General features: G+C 46.0%; 1 protein-coding gene across 3 annotated transcripts in view; it reads left to right on the top strand.

Moving 5' to 3' along the window:
- The window catches only part of RACGAP1 (Rac GTPase activating protein 1), a 32,868-nt gene that overhangs the window by 3,081 nt on the left and 5,538 nt on the right, over positions 1-24,249 (top strand). For all 3 annotated transcript variants that reach the window (XM_083169645.1, XM_083169644.1, XM_083169643.1), the window contains exons 2-11: positions 10,349-10,437; positions 12,592-12,794; positions 12,873-13,012; positions 15,065-15,134; positions 16,089-16,142; positions 16,223-16,300; positions 17,567-17,675; positions 17,769-17,896; positions 17,979-18,143; positions 23,997-24,095. In XM_083169645.1, coding sequence (XP_083025771.1) covers positions 10,353-10,437; positions 12,592-12,794; positions 12,873-13,012; positions 15,065-15,134; positions 16,089-16,142; positions 16,223-16,300; positions 17,567-17,675; positions 17,769-17,896; positions 17,979-18,143; positions 23,997-24,095 — 1,131 coding nt within the window. In that variant the 5' untranslated portion in view covers positions 10,349-10,352. The remainder of the gene's footprint in view (positions 1-10,348; positions 10,438-12,591; positions 12,795-12,872; positions 13,013-15,064; positions 15,135-16,088; positions 16,143-16,222; positions 16,301-17,566; positions 17,676-17,768; positions 17,897-17,978; positions 18,144-23,996; positions 24,096-24,249) is intronic.

Below are 24,249 nucleotides of genomic sequence, written 5' to 3'. Positions count from 1 at the left end.
TTGAATACTGATCCTGCGAGCTGTTACATCGAGCAGGCAGCACTGCACGCTGTCACAGCTCGCGGAAAGCATTGAATTCACCCCATAGTATGCCCCACCATGGTGTCCTACGTTTGTAGTGTGCCATGTAGTAGGTAATTCAATTATTAACTATAGTAGGGAACCCTTAAAACAAGGGGCCTAATACAGACCTGATCACAAGGTTAGTGGAGTAGCTGTGAGGAAGTTCCCTGCTTTGGATAATAATGTTTGGTTTGGCTGAATGACCACCAGAATTTACACTGCTTCAGTGTATTTTAATATATACATATCACTTAAAGTCTATATGTAAAACTGCAGAATTTATTCTATTTGTAAGGAAAAATGAGAAGTTATGGCGCCCACACACGCACCGATTTCAGTGCTTTGCGTTTTTGGCTGTACAATGGTTCTTTTCAATTTTACTGCCAGAATTAAGCATGACCCGATGTGATGGTTATTTTGCTGTCTGCGATGCGATGCTGTGCGATTTAAGCACATTTTTTCACTGGCTTTTTCTGACCTTTATTTTGTTCGAGTTCACATGTTTTAAACCTGCAATAAAGTTGTTGATAACAATTTGTATGTAATTATTTCCCAAAAAAAAAAAACGCCGTATAGCATCGGCTCGTATGCCTGTATAATGCTGAGCCCGATGCTATGCGATAATGTCCAAAAAAGTACCTGCTGCACATACTTTTTTGGACATCTAAAATCGCCCCCCGGGAACGCGCATAGCACAGCATCGCGTCGCACACGCCGCACTAATACACCCCGATAATTGTACGCACGATGCGTTTTGTACTTTAAAAGTACAAAACGCATTTTAAAATCGATGCGTGTGTGGGCTGCATAAGGGCTGTTTCACACGTTCCGGCTGATGCCGTGTGGGGAAACACTGTACGGACATTTTTGTAACCATTCACACGGGATGGTCATGGCCCAGCCGCCCCGGTTGCAGCCGGATGTCACCACTGCGAAGGACGGCTGCCAGGCTGTGGCCATCCCGACCATGGTAAACTTCTGTGCGCGTCTTTTTGGCTATGCGGGGTTTCGCTGCCTGGCGTCAGCCGGAGCGTGTGAAAACGCCCTAAAGGTACAGATTTGACATTCTAGTGTGAAAGCATTCTCCAACATGAATTGTGGGTACTACTCTGGCATCATGTGAATTGTTTATTGTCTCCCATCTCAAGTGACCAGGATATATTAATTTCTCTTTCGTCCAGTCCGGTGACACAGCTAACCTTGGGATGTAGAGGGGTCCGCCAGGAGCCAGGCACCTATGCTTCAAACTTTGGGAGCAGGCTCCTCCCTTCTGCATCCCATCATGCCTCAGTTTCGTTTAGGTGCCCACAGGAGTGGGTGCAATGCTGAGTGGCTGCGTGCAGCCACACTTTTATTCTTTGGTTTTTTAGTTAGGTTTTATTATTTTCTTAACTTATAGTGCAGGTTTTGCCAGCATGAGACTTCTGTGGAAGTCATTACATGCTGAGAGCGCAGCAGGACACAGACAGAAGCGCGTCCTGTCAGTGTCCTGTGTGCAGGGAGGTACATTCAGGGAGAATGTGCGCTCTGCACAGCGCTGAGCTCCGCTCAGACGGAGACTGGTCCTGGGCCACGGGGGACCCCATCCAGCGCCTTGCTAGAAGGGGATCTTGGGGAAGGGTCCTCCAGCGATGGCAGACGCCATCTTTACTGGTTTGGGAGCTGAAATCCCCCAGGGGAGTTGAGGCTCCTTACAGGACGCCCAGCGTTTCTGGGCAACTCCAAGTGATCCCTAGAGGGGGAGTCACTGGAGATGAGAGAGAGACACGGTGGGTGCGCCTGAAGGGGATTTGGCGCCAAAAGCGCGACTTCCCTCACTGTTAGGAAGATTTGGACTCTTCCACTCGTTTCTGGCGCCATTACTCTGTGCTTGCTGCGGAGCTGAGAAAGACAGAGCCTGCTCAGAAGTCTCTCTGGAGAACGCTTCCTCCACTATATCGATAGCAACAGAAACACAGATAAGTACACTGGGTGCATTGCTCTGTGACTTTGCCTGAACGTTGTGCAGTGTTTAATACTTTTTTTTAACATGGCGGACGACTGCAGTTCTGTTGCTGGGGAGGGAGCGCTTGAGATGTTTTATCATTGCAAGAAATGTAATGTAAATATGTCGGTTGAACAGTTGGACCAGGGGGAATTGTGCCCTTCCTGTGAAGCTGTCCCCTGTGGTACTCGCACCACAAGTCCCAGGGAGGCCCGCCCGCCTGGGCTGTGGCTTTGGGACAGTCTGTAAAAGCTTTGGCAGAGGCTTTAAACAGGCAGAGGGGATCGTTGGTGGGATCACCAGGTCCTATTCCCTCATCTCAGGGATCTCTTCCCCTTTCACATGGAGACCCCATGTTGCTGCAGACTATGCAGGATACTGCTCAGGGGGTGCATAAAATGTCTTCTCTTTTGGAGCAATTCACAAAGGTTTCTGATGAATTTATGCTACGGCAGGGGTCCCCAGTGGTTCCTCCTGTATATGCTGATGATGATGTGGAGGAAGAGGATTTAACTTGGTCACAGGGGGAGGAAGCAGATTTTTCAGCCTCTGGTATTGAGGACCTCATTTGGGCCGTCAAACAGACATTGGGTTTACCTGTAGAGGAAAAGTCTTCTACACAGTGTGTGTTTAAGCGGAGTAAAAAGGAACCAGTTTCTTTCCCATCCGATGAGGGCATGGTGGCTCTGCTGGGTGAGGCTGGCAAGGCCCCGGATAAGAGGCTATTAATGGCTAAAAAATATGCAAACATGTATCCCATGCCGGAGAATCATGTTAAGGTGTGGGAGAAAGTTCCGTTGGTGGACTCCTCCGTGGCCAGATTGTCAAAAGCCACGGCACTGCCAGTGCAGGGTGGCGCGGCCTTTAAAGATCCAGTAGACAAAAAGGTAGAAGGCTGTTTAAAGGCAATTTTTGAGGGAGTGGGTTTCACTATGAGGCCCACCATTGCCTCGGCTTGGGTGGCTAAGGCCATGATCAAGTGGACTGAGTCATTGGAGAGTCATTTGCAGCTTGATGCAGAAGCTTTGGCCATGGTTGAAAAGTTAAAGTGTGCAGCTGAGTACATTGGTGAGGCCAGCGAGGAGGGCGCCAAGATGGCGTCAAAAGTCTCGGTCACGTCTGTCACGGCCAGAAGGGCTCTCTGGTTAAAAGCTTGGGACGCAGATAGTGAGTCCAAGAAGTCCTTAGAGAATATTCCCTTTAAAGGGGAGTTGTTGTTTGGCTCAGAGTTGGATGAGATAATCAAACAGGCAACGGGTGGTAAGAGCACCTTTCTTCCTACTACTTCAAAGTCTACTGGGTCGAAGTTTGGAGTGTTCAAACAGTCCTTTCGTCCCACCTTTAGGGGGGGAGCATCTGGCAGAGGGCAGTCAGGCCGGGGAAGATTTCAAGCCGGCAGAGGTAGGGCTTCCAAGTCCAGGTTTGGCGCCTTTAATAAGAAGCACGTTGCCAAGGGGGAGGAAAAACCCTCGGCATGACGGGGCGGAGACTCCCTGTTCTGGAATCAGGGTAGGGGGTCGACTCCTGCAGTTTCAGGACAGTTGGAAGGTAGCCACGGAGGATCCGTGGGTGCTTTTCATTGTTTCAGAAGGATATCGGATAAAACTAAGGGGGCCGCCCCCTCACAGATTCCTTCCAACGCCCTTACCAAGAACAGCCTCTCTCAGCAGCCATATCTCTAGAGGAGAAGGGGGTAGTTATTCCAGTGCCCCTAGGGGAGAGAAGAAAAGGGTTTTATTCGATACTCTTTTTGGTTCCCAAGCCAGACGGGTCTTTCAGGCCCATTCTAAACTTAAAATCTTTGAATGCTTATCTCTGGGTGGATCACTTTCGCATGGAATCTCTACGGTCAGTGCTGCTGAGTATAGAACCAGGGGAGTTCTTAGCATCAGTAGACATTCAAGATGCCTATCTCCATGTTCCCATTCACAGGGAATTCCAGTCTTTGCTAAGGTTTGCAATAGGAGAAAAGCATTGGCAGTTCCAGGCACTCCCCTTTGGACTAGCCACGGCTCCGAGAGTATTCACCAAAGTGATGTCCATTATGGCGGCAGCTCTCAGGTTGGGGGGGATAACTGTTATCCCTTACCTGGACGATCTGCTTTTCAAAGCGGAATCGGCAGAGAAGTTGAAGGTCCACCTGGAGAGGGCGACACAGTTTTTGAGAGATCAGGGTTGGATTTTAAATCTACCCAAGTCCCACTTGACACCAACGCAAAATCTGAAATTTTTGGGGGTGATCATAGACACGCATCTTCACAGGGTGTTTCTCCCAGAATCCAAAGCGCTGGAAATTCGGCTGATGGTTTTGGTTTTGGAAATCCTCCAGGCTCCGGCACCATCGGTGTGGCAGGGAGTGAGACTACTAGGGAAGATGGTGGCAACCTTCGAAACCTTGCAGTTTGCCAGGTTCCACTCCAGAATTTTTCAGTGGAACATCCTGGCTTGTTGGTCAGGAGATGCCAAGAGGATGAAAATGGAGATTCTTTACCTGTCCACAGAGTCCAGGAGGTCTCTCTTGTGGTGGACGGATGTGGAGAATTTACAACTGGGAAAATCTCTCAGGTCTTGGGATTGGCTGGTCATAACGACCGACGCCAGTCTGAAGGGCTGGGGGGCAGTGACCCTTCATTTAAGACTACAGGGACTTTGGTCAGTAGAGGAGACAAAATTGCCCATAAACATCCTAGAACTGAGGGCAGTACTGAATGCCTTACTGCAGGCGGAGACGTTTCTCAGAGGGTCTCCACTGAAAATTCAGTCGGACAATGCCACGACGGTGGCCTATTTGAACCATCAAGGCGGGACTCGCAGCAGGATGGCGATGGCCGAGGTCTCCAAGATTTTCAGCTGGGCGGAGATCAATGTTCCAGCGTTATCAGCCATTTTTATACCGGGAGTCAAGAATGTGGAGGCGGATTATCTCAGCAGAGAATCCCTCCAGGAGGGAGAGTGGTCTCTTCATCGGGAAGTTTTTCAGGAGATTGTCAGTCGTTGGGGTCTCCCAGACATAGACCTTATGGCAACAAGATCGGACCGTCAGGTTCAGACGTTTTGCTCCCGAGTAAGGGATCCTACTGCTTGGGCGGTGGACGCCATGACAGTTCCTTGGGAGTTCCAGATGGTGTACATCTTTCCACCTTTGCCCATGCTGCCGAGAGTCTTGAGGAAGATAAGGGACCAAAAGGTACGAGCAATTCTGATTGCTCCAGACTGGCCCAGGAGGTCTTGGTACTCCACTGTTCTGAGGTTGTCGAAGGAGTCCTGGAAACTACCTCTGCGGCAGGACCTGTTGTTGCAAGGTCCGTTCCTTCACGAGGACCCAGCTCGTCTAAGTTTGACGGCGTGGCTTATGAAACCTCCTTATTGAAGAAAAAGGGGTTTTCTGATGAAGTTATACAGACCATGTTGAGGGCCCGCAAGCCAGTGTCTGCGGCTAACTACCATAGGGTCTGGAAAATTTACATTAGATGGTGTGAGAGACAGAAGCTGCACACCTCCAGATTCAATTTATCTAGACTTTTGAATTTCTTGCAGGATGGTTTTTCTTCAGGCCTTAGTCTGCAATCATTAAAGGTACAGCTGTCGGCATTATCCATATTTTTTCAAAAAAGGGTAGCTTTGTTGCCGGAGGTTCAGACGTTTTTACAAGGAGTTGCTAGGCTCAAACCACCTTATAAGCAGCCGGTGGCACCTTGGGATTTGTCTTTGGTTCTATCCATGCTACAGAATCCTCCTTTTGAACCGCTTAGATCTGCGGAATTGAAGTATGTGACATGGAAACTTACTTTTCTATTGGCTATTGCATCAGCCAGACGTGTGTCAGAGTTGGGTGCTTTGTCATGTAAGTCACCGTTTTTAATTTTTCATGATGATAGGGCTGTGTTACGCACAGTTCCAAAATTCCTACCTAAGGTAGTGACGTCCTTTCATTTAAATCAGGATATTGTACTTCCAGTTTTTGTTCCCCCAGAAGGGGTTAAAAATAGGGACAAAATGAAGAGATTGGATGTTGTTCGCGCCTTGCGGATATACATTGAGAGGGTAAAGGACATTCGCAAATCGGATTTACTCTTGGTGCTATATGATGTGCATAAGATTGGGTGGCCTGCTTCCAAGCAGACCATCGCACGTTGGTTGAGATCTACTATTGCCTTTGCCTACTGTAAAGCGGGTAGACCTGTTCAATCTCGTATTAATGCACACACTACCAGGTCGGTTGCTTCTTCCTGGGCGGTGCGCCATGGGGCTACGGCGGAGCAGTTGTGTAGGGCTGCCACCTGGTCCTCTGTTCATACCTTTACCAAATTTTACAGGTTCCATGAGTTCGCGTCAGAGGATGCTTCATTCGGACGGGCAGTGATGAGAACTGCTGGTCTGAGCGTACCCTCCCAAAGGACCGGCTCGTGAACGTCCCAAGGTTAGCTGTGTCACCGGACTGGACGAAAGAGAAAAGGGGATTTTTGTAAGAACTTACCGTTCGAACCCCTTTCTCTGAGTCCAGTCCGGTGACACAGCGATCCCTCCCTTACGCTCAGTTAAGTGTACCGTTCATGTGTTGCCATGTTATGGTTAATGTTATGTTGCCTTAAAAGATATATATATATATATATATATATATATATATATATATATATATATATATATATATATATATATATATATATAAAATGTTCAGGCATTGTTCTGAGTTATGTATCCTAGTGTGCTTTTCCTAGTGTGCTTTTGAAGTCGAACTGAGGCATGATGGGATGCAGAAGGGAGGAGCCTGCTCCCAAAGTTTGAAGCATAGGTGCCTGGCTCCTGGCGGACCCCTCTACATCCCAAGGTTAGCTGTGTCACCGGACTGGACTCAGAGAAAGGGGTTCGAACGGTAAGTTCTTTTGTTTTGGGCAACCAGCACTGTAGGCTGCGCCTACAGCAAATTTCTGTTTGCACTCTCCCTAGAGGGAAGCTGATATTTGCATAATGCACGGCTTTGGGCATGGATGCTCCTGACCACAGCATTCCCACCACTTGGCACGGGAGAAGCCACCTAACACTACTAATCCCATGTATTTGGGCATGTGGATGTGGTTGTTACCGCAAGTATTGCGCTAGTCACCTACACAAATAGCACCTGAGGGCTACTCTTTTCTGCCATTAGGTGATGCCTGAGAGCAGCAATTAATTTTTGGTACTTGTGTATTATCACGGCGCCCACGATAGCGCAGCGAGCCCCCCGGAATATGAGCCCGAAGCGTGGCGAGTGGACACGGATTACTTTACATGTATTCCGCGGCACTCGCCACGCTTCGGGCTCGTATTCTGCGCTGCGCTCGCCACACTATCTAAAGTCAACTCCACGCCGACGTGGATAGTGGGGGTATGAAAAAGTCGCAGGACGTGTACCGCTGCGCTCGCCACACTTCGGGATGGCTTGGATACTGGGGGTTACTTCTGATTGTAAGCACCCATGCCATGGCATGGGTGCTTGTACAATTAAAAATCGCATCCCATCCCATTTGCTGGCATGCGATATTTAATTGTACAAGCATCGCACACCACTAAATCAGGTACACAATGCCATGCAATGGGTGCCGTGATAATACACAAGTACCTAATTTTTTTCCTAACGGCCCAGGTGGATGCTGGAAAAATTGGTATTCCAGCCCCCCCCCCCCCCACAAGAAGGGCAGTCAACTACTGCAAACCCACTAAACTGCTGATCTAGAGCACAAGGGTGGGCGCCCAGCATCCACCTTGGCCTACGAAAAAAGGATTTTACGGGTAAGAACCAAAAATCCCCCTTTTTCTGAGGGCCCAGGTGGATGCTGGGAAATTGGGACGTCCTAAAGCTTTTGTCCCCTAAGGGTGGGAACGCCCCCGAGCTGCACTGAGGACACACCTGCCAAAGGCTGCATCAGCCAAGGCGAAGGTGTTGCACCTGTAAACGGCAGGACCTCTTAACGCTTTTTTGGAATCATTGTCTGCCTTCCGCGACCTGAGCCAGAGAGCCCTTCTCGCAGCTACTGAAAGAGCCAACACTTTGGAAGCAAACACGCCGCCATCTAAAACACCTTCACTGAGATAGGTGTTTGCCTCCCTGATGTTGTCCATGAGGGATAGCAGTTTTTATCTCCTTGTGCCGGATTGAAGGCCTTCTAGTAACTCATCTGCCCAGTGACTGATGGCCAATGTTAAGGCCCCCATACACTAGGGCGACTTGTCCTGAGGACAAGTCGCCCCTGAGCTTCCCCGGCAGCTCCCCGGGGGAGCTTGATAAGATTGGCACTTGATGTGCCATTTTTTACATGTGATCGTCTCGATTTATCACATGTAAACCCGGGGAACAGGGCTGCTGGTGGGGGGCGCTGCTAAGGCAGCGTGCGGGGGACAGTGACAGAGCCGGGCAGGGGGAGGCGGGAGCTGTCAGTGCTGGGAAAAAAAAGCCCATACAATGAATGGGCAGCCTGTGATTGGCTGAGCGCTCTCTCAGCCAATTGCTGACTGGCTGAGAGCGCTCAGCCAATCACAGGCTGCCCATTCATTGTATGGGCTTTTTTTTTTTCCAGCGCTAACAGCTTTTCCTGCCCGGCTCTTACTGCCAACTCTGTATCCCCCGCAGCGCCCCCCTGTCTTCTTAGCAGCGCCGCCCCCCGCGCATTGACGGCTCCCTGCGGATGTAGTGCAGGCGGGGACCGCAGGCGTCGCAGAGCAGAGACTGTCGGCGCGGCGGGAGAATAGAAAGAAATCTTATTCAAAAGACTGGGCGGCCGCTGATTGGCTGAGAGCTCAGCCAATCAGCGGCCGCCCAGTCTTTTGAATAGGATTTCTTCCTATTCTCCCGACGGTCTCTGCTCTGCGACGCCGGCGGTCCCCGCCTGCACTACCTCCGCCGGGAGCCGTCAATGCGGGGGGCGCTGCTAGTAAGACAGGGGGGCTGTATATAAAGATAGTTCGGATCTAAGCATCGTGGGTGCTAAAAAGCACCCATGATGGCTCAGATTCCGATATATCTTATGTTCTGCAGGTCCGACGCCGTGATCCGACCGCGCATCAGATCAGATGTCAAACACATGCGATTTTGGGCCGATTTCACCCGATTTATCGGCCCAAAGGGCCGAAAACGGCTGAAATCGGACGAAAATCGCATGGTGTATGGGGGCCTTTAGTCCAGGCCACTTCAAAGGATGGATGCAATCAGTGTAACTACATCTATGTAGTTCCAATCTGTGGCAGCTATAATGTCCAAGATGCAGTTGTACAGTATATAAATCCAGGTCTGAATCTGGCCACTGGTCAGCTGTGACCTTGGATGCAATTGTGCCTCTATTTGTCCAGTATCTCTTTACACTGCTGCATTTAGGCGATTCACAAGAAATATTTTACAATAACGAAACATAGAAGTTATCCATGGATGCTCTTAATTATTTTTTAAAGCCTAAAACCTCACATACATGCACAGCTGTTAAAGTTTAAAAATGATATTCAGTAAGTTCAATTTGAGTTTAAAATTCCCCCACTTAAGCTGGTCCTGTGCTGCCGTATCCAAGCATGATCAGCAATGGGAGGCCAGGGGTGGGGGTGGGCTGTCATTGTGGGCTTGCCCAATTGAAGCCTCCCCTGCCCAGGTCGAATAACTTGGGTAAAGAGCTGTTTCCACAGCTCGTTACCTGGGTTTAGCACACTAAAAACCTTCCTTGCTTACTTGGTAAGAATTGTGTGTCACTGGGTAAAAATCCCAGGTCTAATCACCATTTCCACTTATCAAAAATAATGGGTCGGCACGTGTTCACGTGCAAAACATGGGATTTTTAAGTTTGTGGAAAGCTTTTACCTGGATTGCCTCTCCTATGTGTGGAAAGTGGACCAATGCTCTCCTTATAGGTTATGTTTAAGACTTAACAGTTTGTAAGCCAGATGTAATGAGCTTCAAAAGTGATAAACCACCAGCCAATCAGCTCCTACTTGCCATGTCACAGACTGTGGGGCAGATGTATTAAGCTTTAACAAGAGATAAATCCAAGGGTGATAAGGAGAGTGAAATGTCCAGCCAATCACCTGCTAACTGCCATGTTACAGCCTGTGTTTGAAAAATGTATGTAAGGAGCTGATTGGTTGGACGTTTACCTCTCCTTATCACCCTTTCATTTATATCTTAAGGCTTAATACATCTGCCCCTTTGTTTGAAAAATGTCAGGCAGGGGCAGATTGTTTATCACTCTCCATTTTATCACTTGAAGCTTAGTGCATCTGGCCTAGTATCTGTATGTAAAAATAATGTAAGATGTATATACATTCTTTCTGTATTCTCTTTAGAGCAATGGCGACCACAGTGATGAATGTGCGGAATCTTTTTGAGCAGTTAATGCGTCAAGTTGATGGGCTGAATGAGGGAATAGAACCACGTAAGTAGCTATCTTAGATATTTTAATGTACGTAATGTTATTAAGGACATTTTAGTTTTTTTTTTTTTTTAGGTTTGATTTGTTTAGGGCAGTGAATACCAAACTTTGCCCTCGAGGCATCCACAGGGTAAATTTATTACTTCAAAAAATTAAGAGGTTTTGTTGCATATAGCAACCAATCACGTTATGTATCATTTTGGGATGTAACAGAAATGATAGACAGAATTTGGTTGCTATGAGAAACGTCCCCCCCTTTTTTTTTTTTTTTAAGCTTTAGTAAATTATCCCATACTAGTCCAGGTTTTAAGGATATTAATCCTTTTAAGAACAGGTGAAATCACACTTTTGAATCGTGTTATTGCTTAACTAACCTGGGTACGGTCATATGGAATTTCATCCTGGGAAGGTCCTGGGTCGCATTCACTGTATCAGGAGAGCCACATTCCTGTCACTGGAAGATGATATCCTCTCCAAGTGCTGGTACTGTGAGAGGGGGGTTGTCTTGGGTCTGTCCTGGTTTGGAACAATGGGGCAGTACTTGCCTGGTAATGTCATAAAGCTCTGATAAAGTGGAAGGTGATAACGCACCAGGTCAGACCCATGGACTTGGGTGTAAAAGGGTAGTTTTAATTAGTACCTCCAGTCATTTTGATTATACAATCTGTGCACAAGTTTGCATGTTTAAAACCTTGGCTGTGGGGTGCCTAGAGAACAGAGTTTGGGGGAAAAAAAACTTGATTTTAGGTAATCTGCATTAAAAAGAGTTTTATTTTTTTTAAGAACTGATTAGTGAACATGAATAGTGCTCTTATTGAACATATATAAGTGGCCACACTTGACAAGTATTAACTAATTTGGTACTTGTTCACTTTCACGGCGGCAGTTACGCCGTCAGCGTAGTGTTCCCGTGGCCGCTTAAGCGCCACTGGGTACGTTATCAGCGTAGGCTGCCGCCGTGACACTACACAAGTAACTACCGTACTGTTGCCGGGAACTGCATCTCTGTCCCCGGCAAGCCTACTCCGTGCCTCTCTCACACCGCCGGCGCCAGCGTGATCCCCTCCCTTTAGCGGAGAGGGGATCATGCCAGCGGAGAGGCGCCCCATCTGTTTGACACGCATGAGCGTCTCAGATGCTTCTGCATCTGAGTCGCTATTACGGCAGGGTACAGCAACCCTGCCTACATGGTTAGGGGTTCTGTGGTGCCTTTTCAAATCCCCACTATCCACGGCAGCCCGAAGCATTGCGGGCACAGGTGTTACGCGTCCTCCTGACCTTTTCATACCCCCACTATTCACTTCGGCGTGGTGTTGATTTTGTATAGTGTGGCGAGCCCGAAGCGTGGCGAGCACAGTGGATTACCTTACATGTAATCTGCGTTGCTTGCTGCACTCGCCACACTACATAAAATTAACTCCATGCCAGCGTGTATATCGGGGGTATGAAAAGGTTGGGTGGACACGTGACGCGGGGCTCGCCACGCTTCGGGCTGCCTAGGATAGTGGAGGTTTCAAAAGGCACTACAGAACCCCTAACCCTGAAGGCAGGGTTGCTGTACCCTGCCGTAATAGCTACTCAGACGCAGGAGCGTCTGAAACGCTCCTGCCTGACAAACAGATGGAGCGCCGGCAGTGTGAGAGGCGCTGAGTAGGCTTGCCGGGGACAAAAATGCAGTTCCCAGGAACAGTACAGTAGTTACTTGTGTAGTTTCACGTCGGCAGCCTATACTGATAACGTAGCTTAGGCTGTCGCTGTGAAACTACACAAATAAGGCAGCCGTTGGGCCACGCTAATAGCGTAGTGTAAAATGCTAAAAAAAAAAAAGCGTGAAACTACACAAGTACCAATAATTGCTACTAGGAATTGTGTGTGTGGAACTGTCCTTTTTAGTGTCCTGTTGAATAATCAAAGCAAAATCACTCTGCATGTACAGTGCCCCTTGCCCCAGACTGCTTTATACCAATATGCTGAATTGGTGGTTGGCTTGAAAAAGTTTGAGAGGCGGGTGGGGTGGCTAATTGTGCCATGCAGAATGTTCTACCTTCGTATCCGCAAACTTTCAACTTCAAGCCAATCGCTATGAAAAGCAGCTACCAGTGTTTAACACAAAGGTAGTATATTTATCTTCTGTGACTTGTTTTCTGTATACATTAGAATTCATTCAACTTGCTAAGAATTTTGAAGATTTCCGGAGAAAATGGCAGAAGACAGAGCACGAGCTGGTGAAAAGCAGGGAGGTGCTGATGAAGACGGAGACTGAACGGAGCGCACTTGAGGTGAAGCTGAAACATGCTCGTAATCAGGTGGATGTGGAAATTAAAAGGAGGCAGCGGGCAGAGGCTGAGTGTGAAAAACAGGTGAGGTAAAACTGCAGAGGCTTTACACTGCATTGCAAAGTCTGAGCAGGGTTTTGATTTTGTTCTTTCTTCCATCAGGAACGTCAGATTCAGTTAATAAGAGAACTGCTGATGTGCGATCCATCCGGCAGCATTCAGCTCAGTGAACAGCAGAAAAATGCTTTAGCTTTTCTCAACAACAAAACTCAGATGTCTTCCGATGGCAATGGGACTAGAAGGTACAAAATTCATGTCCGTTACTGTTACATGGCCTAGATCACACATTTACCATTTTCCTGTTAAGATTTGCTCATTCCATGTCACGCAGCACAGCCATTGGGAGCATCCATTAGTAGCTGTTATAAAGTAAATTGCTCTGTCCCTATGGTTGGCATTTAGTCTGTAGTGTTTTTCGTTGTGTGTGCGTGTGCTCCTTTCTGCTGGAGAACCTCTTCAGCTTTGCTGCTGTTCTAAGGAAATGGAAATTGCAGAAAGTACTGACCAGCATATTTCACTGTGGCATAATAGTGAATGGTAATTCAACTTAAGAAGCTTTTATTGTATTAGAGATTGCGGTCTTTCAGGGGTGTTTTTTTTTTTATATATATTTTTTTTTAACTGCTATTTAGATTTTTTTGCATTCATGTTTTAATGAGAACTCGAATCACGTAAAAAAACCTTGATCAACCATGTCGGAATGCTTTCTAAGGTGATAATGGGCTTTGATTTTACCTCCTTTCAATAATTTTTTTTATTTATTTTTTTAACAGCTATTACATCTTAATGTAGATAGACTAAACATTAATACATACAAAGTACACTCCGATGGAATTGAAAATAAGAACATCAAGTTAATGTTAATCATTAGTCCTACCTATTATAAATAATTAAATTGGAATAGGAATACAAAATTGAAAAAGCAAAATCATTTTTCAGAGACAAACACTTAAGCATTAGCACTGGGCATGCCACTGGCATTAAACATTCTGCATAAAAACACTTGTCACAGCATAATAAACTTAAACATTGGTTTAAACCAAAGATTCTTAAACTACATTGCTCCGGGACCCTGCCAAGCAATAACAATTATTACAGGTACCCAGCAAGTTACCACAGGATGGCTGCAGCAGACCAAACATGCATTGCAGAGGCACAAAACAGTGGCAGAACTGCCTGACTCCTCCTGATCTCAAACACAATTTTCACATTGCAAACCAAGGTTGGACCTTTTCAAACTTAAACCAGATCGCCCATTATACACACTGCAACCTGAGTTTTAACCCTTCTTTTAGCCTGGCTTGAAATGCAGAGTTGCTCGACCCGGTTTATTCACTTTCATACTTCAGCGTGACCCATAACTAGGGTTATTTGTGAGGTGTGAAAGAGGTATTAGCCTGTGATGAGAAGAGTATAAGGTAAGACAATTCAAGCATTTTTCCCAACTCCTTGGATCACTGGCTCGTGAATCAAAGTAGTAGTCAGCATGTAGTTGCGACCCCATGCCAAGATGGCTGTGACCCACAGTTTTGAGAACTGATTTAAACCAGCCACTCTGCTCAAAAAGTCAGAGGAGGGTCCACCCCTGCTGCATTTTACCTGGATGACGGATCTATGATGTCTACATCGCCCATGTTCTGATCGGCACGCTTATTTGAACCCATCTAGTCACTCCCAGAAAACTCGACCGCGACTAGATAGACCGTAACAAATGCTAAGTCGCAAACGCTAGAGCGAAGGGGCCGTGGTCGACGGTCACATGGTCAGCATATGGTTTTCTCGTTTTTTTTTTTTTTGTGGCTATTTCAACTTTAATAACTCATGTTGACCATTCCCACCGATCCAGCGCTTGCATCTAACTTTCTTTACTGTCGGTCTAGACTTGGTCGACTATAGGTGTCTAACTAGATGGATTCAACTAAGCGCATCAACCATACCTCGATCATCTATACCATAACCCTGCTGCTTGTGAAATATTCTATTTACTGTTATGGAACAGTTTCGGGTACTGGTTGATATGCAATGCTGTCTCCGGGAGTAAAGTGCCCACGGGCTAATCCATATCACAGCAGCGAGTGGTTCCAAAGCAGCACTTCTCATGTCTGTTTTCAGTGGCGGCCCAAAATTTTGTTATGAAAGATCTATGCCACTGTGTATCCATAGTCCTCTAGGAGACATACTGTATATATTGATAGTGTTTGTTTACAGTGTCCCTACTGATGGTACCAATCAGCTGGTCTCAGAACATTATTGGGCTATGTTGAATCATCTAACCAGCCATTTTTGTTTTTCAGATTATCTACAATAGATGAATCTGGATCTATTCTGTCAGATATCAGCTTTGACAAAACAGAGGAATCACTGGTAAAGAACTTGTGGTGTATGCAGATGTTTAATGTCGTACTGCTCTTCCCCTTATAAACATGATTGACCCCCAGTATGCTTGAGACATTAAAGCTTTGAATCCGCTATGACACTTCATATGTTTAGTAAACTCCTATTGTAACATCATAATATTCTTACTGCAGCCAGTAATCTGCCTTATATTTTTGGACTATTAGAAGCAATATTTCCCCTTTTTGGTTAAACAAGTTTGAAGTAGAATTAAGCCAAGAAATTTCTCTGGAACATAAGGCACACTTATTGTCCTTCGAACCAGAGCACTATAGATGAACTGGGTTCTTCAGCACACTTTGGCTCAAGGTGACAGAGCTTATTGTTTGGTGGGCATTATCTTGTAATGACTGTCCATGATATTGCATCCATATTACATCGCAGTAGTCAGATGACACTCGTCCATACACATGATTCACTCATGATTTCCAAGTGGAAAACATTCTCTTGTTATAAGCTTGTAGGTTATTAAATGTGTTTTTTTTTTTTGTTTAAGCTTTAGAAGTACTTTTGATTAGGTATGCTGTTAAAGACTAATGCTGTGTATATATTATCCAATAAAAGCCTGTCAGACAGTATTTTATCTGACCGCTTCAGGTACTGCAGATCTCGCGGCTATGCACTATGATCTGGCTATGGCACCCTGTATTGGTGCCCGCCCCTGGGGCCGAGATAGAGATATATATATATATATATATATATATATATATATATATATATTTTTTTGGTTCTTCTACACTTTCTTCTACACTTTCAATTAATGTTGCTTTGAATGGACGTGCTAGATGATCCGGCATGCCTGGCCAATCGATATTTTCAGATTCGTTGCCCAGTCAGATGGTGAACTGTACGCCCAGATTTAACGGTTATGGGAATTATTTAATATTTTAATTCTGATGGAGTTTATTTGTGGTGTTTAAATAGGATTGGGATTCATCTTTTGTGAGAAACGTGAGGCTGAAGAAAAGAGAAAAGCGGGTATGTTAAAAACAATAGTATGTGTGTATATAATATATTTTATATTTTCAGTTTGAGCTATTATCATTTTTGTATTTTAGCGCTCATCCAGACACAATGCAGAGGGGCTCCCTGTTCCAACAAAGAGAACCCGTTCATTTGGATTAGCTGTGGATCCGGTTAGTTAGCTTCTAATTGTATTATCCACGTGTACTATACGTTTTTTTTTTTTTTTTTTTTTTATCTTCATCTTACAGCATATTTTATAGTATGTTACATTTTGCCATTTTAGGGCATTATCCAATTAACCAAGATAATGCAGTATTTAGAGATTAAAACGATAACATCTTATCACATGAAGTGCCTTTGAAACAAAAACTATCTGGTGCATGTGCTCTAGAGTTTTTCATACCTATTCTATTTCAAAATTCACGTGATGATTCTAGCTGGCAATACCAAAGAATCCTAGGACCAAATAAGGAATTCTGCCGCTACCCCCATAAAAGCCAAACTACAATATTGGCTATATTAAAACGATTTGGTGTACTCAAATTCTTTCACATGGCTGATAGTAATTTTTTAAACAAAGATTTTTTTTTTTTTTTTTCCTCAGCCCAAAATATAAATAAAACTTACAATAAAACCTATGGAGACTTTTTTTTTTTTTCATTAACTTTTTGCAGCTAATTGGATACCCAGTGTTTTCAATTGTTGTTTAACCCCTTACCGACGCAGCCAGTTTTTGCCTTCCTGACAGAGCCCTTTTTTTCAAATCTGACATGTATCACTTAAGTGGGGATAACTTTTTTTGCTTTTACTTATCCCAGTGATTTTGAGATTGTTTTCTCGTGACACATTGTACTTTAAGTTAGTGGTAAATTTTGGTCGATACAGTCTTTTTTTTTTTTTTGTGAAAAATACCAAAATGTCGTAAAAAAAATTGAACATTTTGCAAAATGTTAAATTTTCTGCTTGTGAGACAAATAATCATACCACTCAAAATAGTTCATAACTAACAAAGATCATATGTCTACTTTATGTTTTAATCATTATTTTAAACTCCTTTTATTTATTTTTTTGGACACTAGGGGGCAGCAGAGTCAAAATTATACACTTAACACAGTAAACGCTGCTTTTGGCTGTTCACGTTTGAACAGCCAATCGCAGCGATCGCGGAGGGGGGGGGCATTCCCTGGGCAATGAGGGAAGATGTCTGCTGTCGGGGACAGCAGACATCGTCCCTCTGTCACCGCGTCTATAGACGCGGTGACAGTTTAAAGTCATGACGTACATTTACGTCCTGTGTCGGGAAGTACATCCCGACCATGACGTAAATGTACGTCAAATGTCGGGAAGGGGTTAAAGCCATTTTTATTGCAAAACCTTGTTTTCGTGGCTATTAGAATACTGCCTTTGTCTCGTTTTCTGAAACCTTTGTATTTTAGGCGAATGAATCCATAGTAACAAAAACAACCGTGACTGTCCCCAACAATGGAGGAGTTATAGAAGCTGTATCGACTATTGAGACTGTACCCTATTACACACGTAGCCGAAGTAAGAATGCTTTTACTGGTGGTAGATATTTAACACTAAACGTAGATCAGTGATTTGTGATCAATTTTAATATCTTTACTCCATTGTCTACAGCTCAATTGCAGCCCTGGAATAGTGACTCCAGTTTGATGAGCAGACAATTTAATGATCACCATGAGACCGATAACTGCAGAACTCCACAAAATCAGGGCAGGAGAATTCACGATTTTGTGTCAAAAACGGTAAGTTCTTAACCCAGCAAAAATGTCTTCGTTTTATTTAATTTCCGCTTCTCACTTTAGTGTTTCTCACTTCCATTCTCAGGTGATAAAACCAGAGTCATGTGTTCCTTGTGGTAAAAGGATCAAATTTGGGAAACTTTCTTTGAAGTGTCGCGATTGCCGTGTTGTGGCCCATCCAGAGTGTCGTGAGCGTTGCCCTCTTCCATGCATCCCTACTTCAGTGAACACTCCTGTCCGTATTGGAGAGGTACAACATTCTTTTCTCCCCAGGATATATTGTTTAACCGGTCCTATGGTTTTAAAAGCTCAGTAAGATTAATAACATTTTAAGTGCAATAAAGCACGATAATGTAAACTGCACGATTTGGTCTTAATACTGCACCCGACTGCAGTCTAATAGGGGGCTTTGGTTTTTGTGTGTCTATTAAGGCAGTGTCTTGATGGAAGAAAATACCCCTATTATGTTCTGTGGCGTCTAGTTGGCCTAATTTTGTGTTCTGTGTCAATCTGTAGGGACTCTGTCTGGTATGTGTTTGTTCAAATGCAATATTTTCCAAAATGTAGTCTAGGCAGGCGCTCAAGTGTTTCAGGGCACCACACACGTCTAGTCACATGTCCTATGATAACTCCTTATTCATTTTCAATGCTCACCACTAATTTACTGTAGCCATCTATCTTTAGCCCAGTTGATTTTTGGAAATGATTTGGCTAGCAGCAGGTTTTGGTGTTTCTTGTCAGCGTTGTCTTCAGGGCTTTTGGTAGGATTCGGGTGGTTATCGGTCGGGCAACCACGACCATACATTCATAGTTTTAAAGTTCAATGCTTTGCCTCATAAGATGCTGTTTTAAGACAGTTGTGCAAAGACAGTTGTGCAATGTAACATCAAGGGACTGCTACAATTCATTAGGTTGTGGTGTGTGTGTGTGTGTGTGTGTGTGTGTGTATATGTATGTGTGTATCTATATATCTATATCTTTTAATGGTCCTGGTGACACAGCTCAACATTGGGATGTAGGAGGGTCCGCAGGAGCCAGGCACCTATCCTAATGCTTTTGGAGGGTAGGCTCCTCCCTTCTGCATCCCAGATTCCTCAGTTCGTGTTAGGTGCCCACTGGAGTGGGTGCTATTCTAAAGGATTAGAGTTGGTTAGGAGTTTTTTATTTTATTAACTTTTACACTAGCTAGGTAGGCACAGTGTGAGGATTCTCACTGAATCCTCACACTGACAGCGCAGCAGGAGCTGACAGAAGCGCGTCCTGTCAGTTCACTGTGCACAGGGGAGACGCTGTCTGGTCTCCCTGTGCAGCGCTTACAGCTTCTATTAAGAAGCTGCCTTGGCTCCGGAGCGCTCTGAAACCAGCTTCACGCTAGGTGGTGATCATGGGGGACAGGTGCTCCGTGATGGCGGCGGCCATTTTCTGCGGAGCTTACACTGAGCTCCTATATGAGAGGACAGCAGTGTTACAGGCATGTTCCAAGTGATCCCCAGCAGAGGGGGAGACACTGGAACTTGGAGATCCTGCAATGGGAGCGGCTGTCTGGGGGTGGTTGGCGCCAAAAGCCACGGACCCTGTTTTGGCGCCATTCGGAAAGCTTGCAGCTGAGCTGGCTGACAGAGTGATTGGATTTCCTGGGCATCGTTTCCCCACTTCTGAAGGCTTCAGACAGATAAGTGACTGAGTACGTTGGCTCTGTATAAAACGCCTGTACAGTGTGCGCTGTGATTGTGTTATTTGTAGAACATCATGTCTGAGCAACAGTCTGTGGCTTTGGGGGAGGGAGCCCTTAATGCATTGAGCGCTTGCAGTGTTTGTACACTGAAATTTGCCCCTGAGCAGATGGCCAAGGGGGGCTTGTGTATTACTTGCGCTGCTGTGAGACCCATGGGGAGTGAACCCCAGAGGGTAGAGCAATCGGAGCCTGCGTGGGCCAGTGCCCTGGGCAGGTCTGTGAATGCCTTAGTGCAATTGCTGGACAGGCAGAGTGATGTGTTGGTAGCTTCCCCGAGACCTAGTTCATCATCTCAGCAGTCCTCTGGCTCCTTTGCTCTGACCCAGGCAGAATACTGCAAAAGGGATCAGCAGGTTTAATGATTTGTTAGACAAATTTGATGGTGACACTGTGGGGACCCCTAAAAGGTCTTATTCAGTGCCATTGCTTGTTGCTGATGAGGAGGGAGAGTACACAGACATCCCCTGGGATCAGGGTGATGATTCTGAAGAGTCCTCAGCCTCAGGGGTAGAGGACTTGATTACTGCTGTTAAGCAGGCTTTGAATTTGCCTGTGGAGGATAAAACTCCTGCAAAGGGTGTTTTTAAACGGCAGCGTAAGGAGACTGTTACCTTCCCTGCGGATGAAGGTTTACAGGATCTATTGGAAGGGGCTTGGAAAATGCCCGATAAAAGGCTGCAGATGCATAAGATTTTTAAGTCTATACCCCATGCCTGAGGCTCATGCAGACCTCTGGGAAAAAGTTCCGGTGGTGGATGCTTCTGTGGCTCGGCTTTCTAAAGCCACGGTGCTACCTGTCCGGGGGGGGGGGGGCAGCATTTAAGGACCCCGTAGACAAAAAGCTGGAAGGTAACCTCAAGGCAATATTTGAGGGGGTAGGCTTCACTGTATACCCGCTTATAGCATCAGCCTGGGTCTCTAAGGCCATGATTGTGTGGGCTAATGACCTGTGTACATTTTTACATGCTGATCCATGTGTGTTGCTGCTTGCTGAGAAGCTTAAAGCAGCTGCGGAGTATGTGCTTGAGGCTGAGGCGGAGGCTCTCTTGAGGTTTGCGATAGGAGACCTGCATTTGAAATTTCAGGCGTTGCCCTTCGGTCTGGCCACAGCGCCAAGGGTATTCACCAAAATAATGTCTGTAATGGCGGCTGCCCTCCACCTGAAAGGGATCACAGTGATTCCGTATTTAGACGACCTGCTGTTCAAAGCAGAGTCGGCGGAGAAGTTGCAGAGTCACTTGGCAGAGGCCATCGTTTTTTTTGCAGATGGCTTTTAAACTTACAAAAGTCTCAGCTTGTGCCGTCACAGAGAATCCAGTTCCTGGGGGTTGTCCTGGATACCCATCTACATCGGGTATTTCTGCCAGAAACAAAGGCCAGGGACATAGCCACCTTGGTGCAGGAGATCCTGGGGCCTCAGAGTCCATCGGTTTGGAGGTGTCTCAAACTGTTGGGGAAAATGGTGGCGACTTTCGAGATGCTACAGTTTGCCAGGTTCCACTCTCGAGTGTTTCAGTGGGAAATTCTGATGTCTTGGTCAGGAAATACTCACACCATGAAGTCAGAGCACATAGTGTTGTCTCCAGAGACATGGTCTTCTCTGCAATGGTGGATGCAGGTGGATTCCCTTCAGTGGGGTCGGTCTCTGCAGTCCTGGGACTGGCTGGTAGTGACTACCGACGCCAGTCTCAGGGGCTGGGGGGCGGTGGTTTTGGACCTACGCCTTCAGGGCTTATGGACCTCGGAGGAGTCTGCCTTGCCGATCAACATCCTGGAACTGTGGGCTGTGTGGAAAGTGATATCTCTGGCAGGAGAAAGATTGCAGGGCCTTCCTTTGAGGATTCAGACCGACAACGCCAAGGCTGTGGCATACCTGAATCACCAGGGCGGCACAAGCAGCAAGCTGGCCATGTGGAAGGTTTCCCGGATTTTCTTGTGGGCGGAGCTGAATGTTCCAGCGTTGACAGCGATATTCATCCCAGGGGTGGAGAATATCGAGGATGATTTCCTGAGCAGGGAGGAGCTGCTGGAAAGGGGATGGAGCCTGAACCCACAGGTATTTCTTCAGATTACATTGAAGTGGGGAACTCCGGAGGTGGACCTGATGGCATCAAGGTTCAATCATCAGGTGCCCAGGTTCTATGCCAGAACGAGCCGAAGCAGTGGATGCAATGACTATTCCCTGGGAGGGGAATCTGCTTTATGTCTTCCCGCCGCTTCCAATGCTGGCAAGGGTATTGAAAAGAGTCCAGTCCCAAGGAATTCTGGTGATTCTACTGGCACCAGATTGGCCAAGGAGGTCCTGGTACTCGATACTTCAGAGATTGTCTGTGGACTCGTGGCGTCTACCTCTGAGGTCAGACCTGTTAAGCCAAGGGCCGTTCTTACACCTGGATTCAGCTCTGCTAAATTTGACGGCTTGGCTATTGAGACCGCCATCTTGAAGAATAAGGGGTTCTCGGAGGCTGTGGTTAACACCATGGTGAAAGCTAGGAAGTCAGTGTCTTTGGCAAACTATTATAGGGTCTGGAAGACCTATATTAGGTGGTGTGAAAAGCAGAAGTCACACACATCGCGATTTCGACTTTCTAAATTGCTGGAGTTTTTGCAGGATGGCTTCTCGTCTGGGTTAAGCCTTCAGTCACTCAAGGTACAGATTTTGGCCTTGTCGATTTATTTCCAGAAAAGGATAGCATTGTTACCGGAGGTGCAAACTTTCCTGCAAGGGGTTTCTCGATTGAAACCTCCCTACAAACAACCAGTGGCTCCATGGTATTTATCGCTGGTTCTGGAGTGTCTTCAAAAGGTGCCTTTTGAGCCGTTGAGGTCGGCTGACCTTCAGTTTCTTACATGGAAGCTTGTATTTTTGTTGGCGGTTGCGTCAGCAAAGAGAGTATCGGAGTTGGGAGCATTGTCATGCAAGTCTCCTTTCCTTATAAGTCTCCTTTCCTTATATTTCATGATGACAGGGCTGTTCTTCGAACAGTACCCCAATTTTTACCAAAAGTAGTCTCTGCTTTTCATCTGAATCAGGAGATAGTTCTGCCTGTGTTCCAACCCCCAGAAGGTTCAAGAAAAAGGGACAAATTGAGGAATTTGGATGTTGTGCGCGCCTTGCGCATTTATGTGGACAGGGTGAAGGGTGTCAGGAAGACTGATACTTTGCTAGTCTTGTATGATGTGCACAAGATTTGTTGGCCTGCCTCTAAGCAGACTATTGCTAGGTGGTTGCGTCCTGTCATTGCCTTTGCTTATACTAAGGTTGGTAGGCCTGTGCCGGCCAGGATTAATGCGCATACCACCAGGTCGGTCGTTACCTCTTGGGCGGTTCGACATGGGGCCACAGCTGAGCAGGTTTGCAGGGCCGCCACTTGGTCATCTGTTCATACCTTTGCCAAATTCTATAGGTTCTATGAGTTTGCGTCAGAGGACGCATCATTCGGGCGAGCAGTGATGAGAACCCACCCAAAGGACCGGCTCTGGAACGTCCCAATGTTGAGCTGTCACCAGGACCATTGAAAGTGAAAAAGGGATTTTTGTAAGAACTTACCATTCGAATCCCTTTCTCTGATATGGTCCTGGTGACACAGCGATCCCTCCCTTACGCTCAGTAAGTATGCCAGTGTTCATGATGTTTCATGTTTATATATGGTTGAAAAGTTGTTATTTTTTTTAAATTGTGCATATAATATGTGCAGGCGTTTGTACTGAGTTAATGTATTCCAGTGGCTTTGAAAGATTGAACTGAGGAATCTGGGATGCAGAAGGGAGGAGCCTACCCTCCAAAAGCTTTAGGATAGGTGCCTGGCTCCTGCGAACCCTCCTACATCCCAATGTTGAGCTGTGTCACCAGGACCATATCAGAGAAAGGGATTCGAACGGTAAGTTCTTACAAAAATTCCCTTTTTAATATTATATTACAGAAGTACCAACACACTTGCCATTCCTAGGAATGGGGTGCAAACAGCACCCATATCCCAGGGTGGGGTGCGGTGGCCTGTGACCGACCACACACTCTAGTAAATACAAACACAGGGGGCCCAGCACTCACTACAACAAACTAACTCACCTTAACATTCAAATAATCAATAAATAAATAATGGGGTTTTAGTTAATGAATTGATCAATGCATTTAAGCTTGCAGCCCATCGCCAAGGGACCCCATTTCACTGCAAGTCCTATACGTAGGACTTGCAGTGAAATGGAGTCCCTTGGCGATGGGCTGCAAGCTTAAATGCATTGATCAATTCATTAACTAAAACCCCATTATTTATTTATTGATTATTTAAATGTTAAGGTGAGTTAGTTTGTTGTGATTGCTAGGCCCCGTGTGTGTGTGTGTATTTATTAATTTATTTTATCTTTTAGGGTACCCTTGCTGATTTCGTTCAATCAACCTCACCACCAATGATACCCCCTGTAGTGGTCTACTGTGTCAGTGAAATTGAACAAAGAGGCCTTCATGAGGTAAGAAGCTTATTCCCTCTCCCCTTGTTTTGGTTAAAATTTAAGGGGGGGGGGGGGGGGTGGGGGGTGTATGGTGGTTCTCATGATTATACTTGTGTACAGCTGTAACTTCTTATTGCGTCAGATTATGGAGGAATGTAATGATATAATACAG

This window comes from Crinia signifera, chromosome 2 (assembly GCF_055691185.1).
Source record: "Crinia signifera chromosome 2, ASM5569118v1, whole genome shotgun sequence".
Lineage (NCBI taxonomy): Eukaryota > Metazoa > Chordata > Amphibia > Anura > Myobatrachidae > Crinia > Crinia signifera.
Note: the sequence above shows the minus strand (reverse complement) of the source record. Positions and strands in the feature narration are given on the sequence as shown.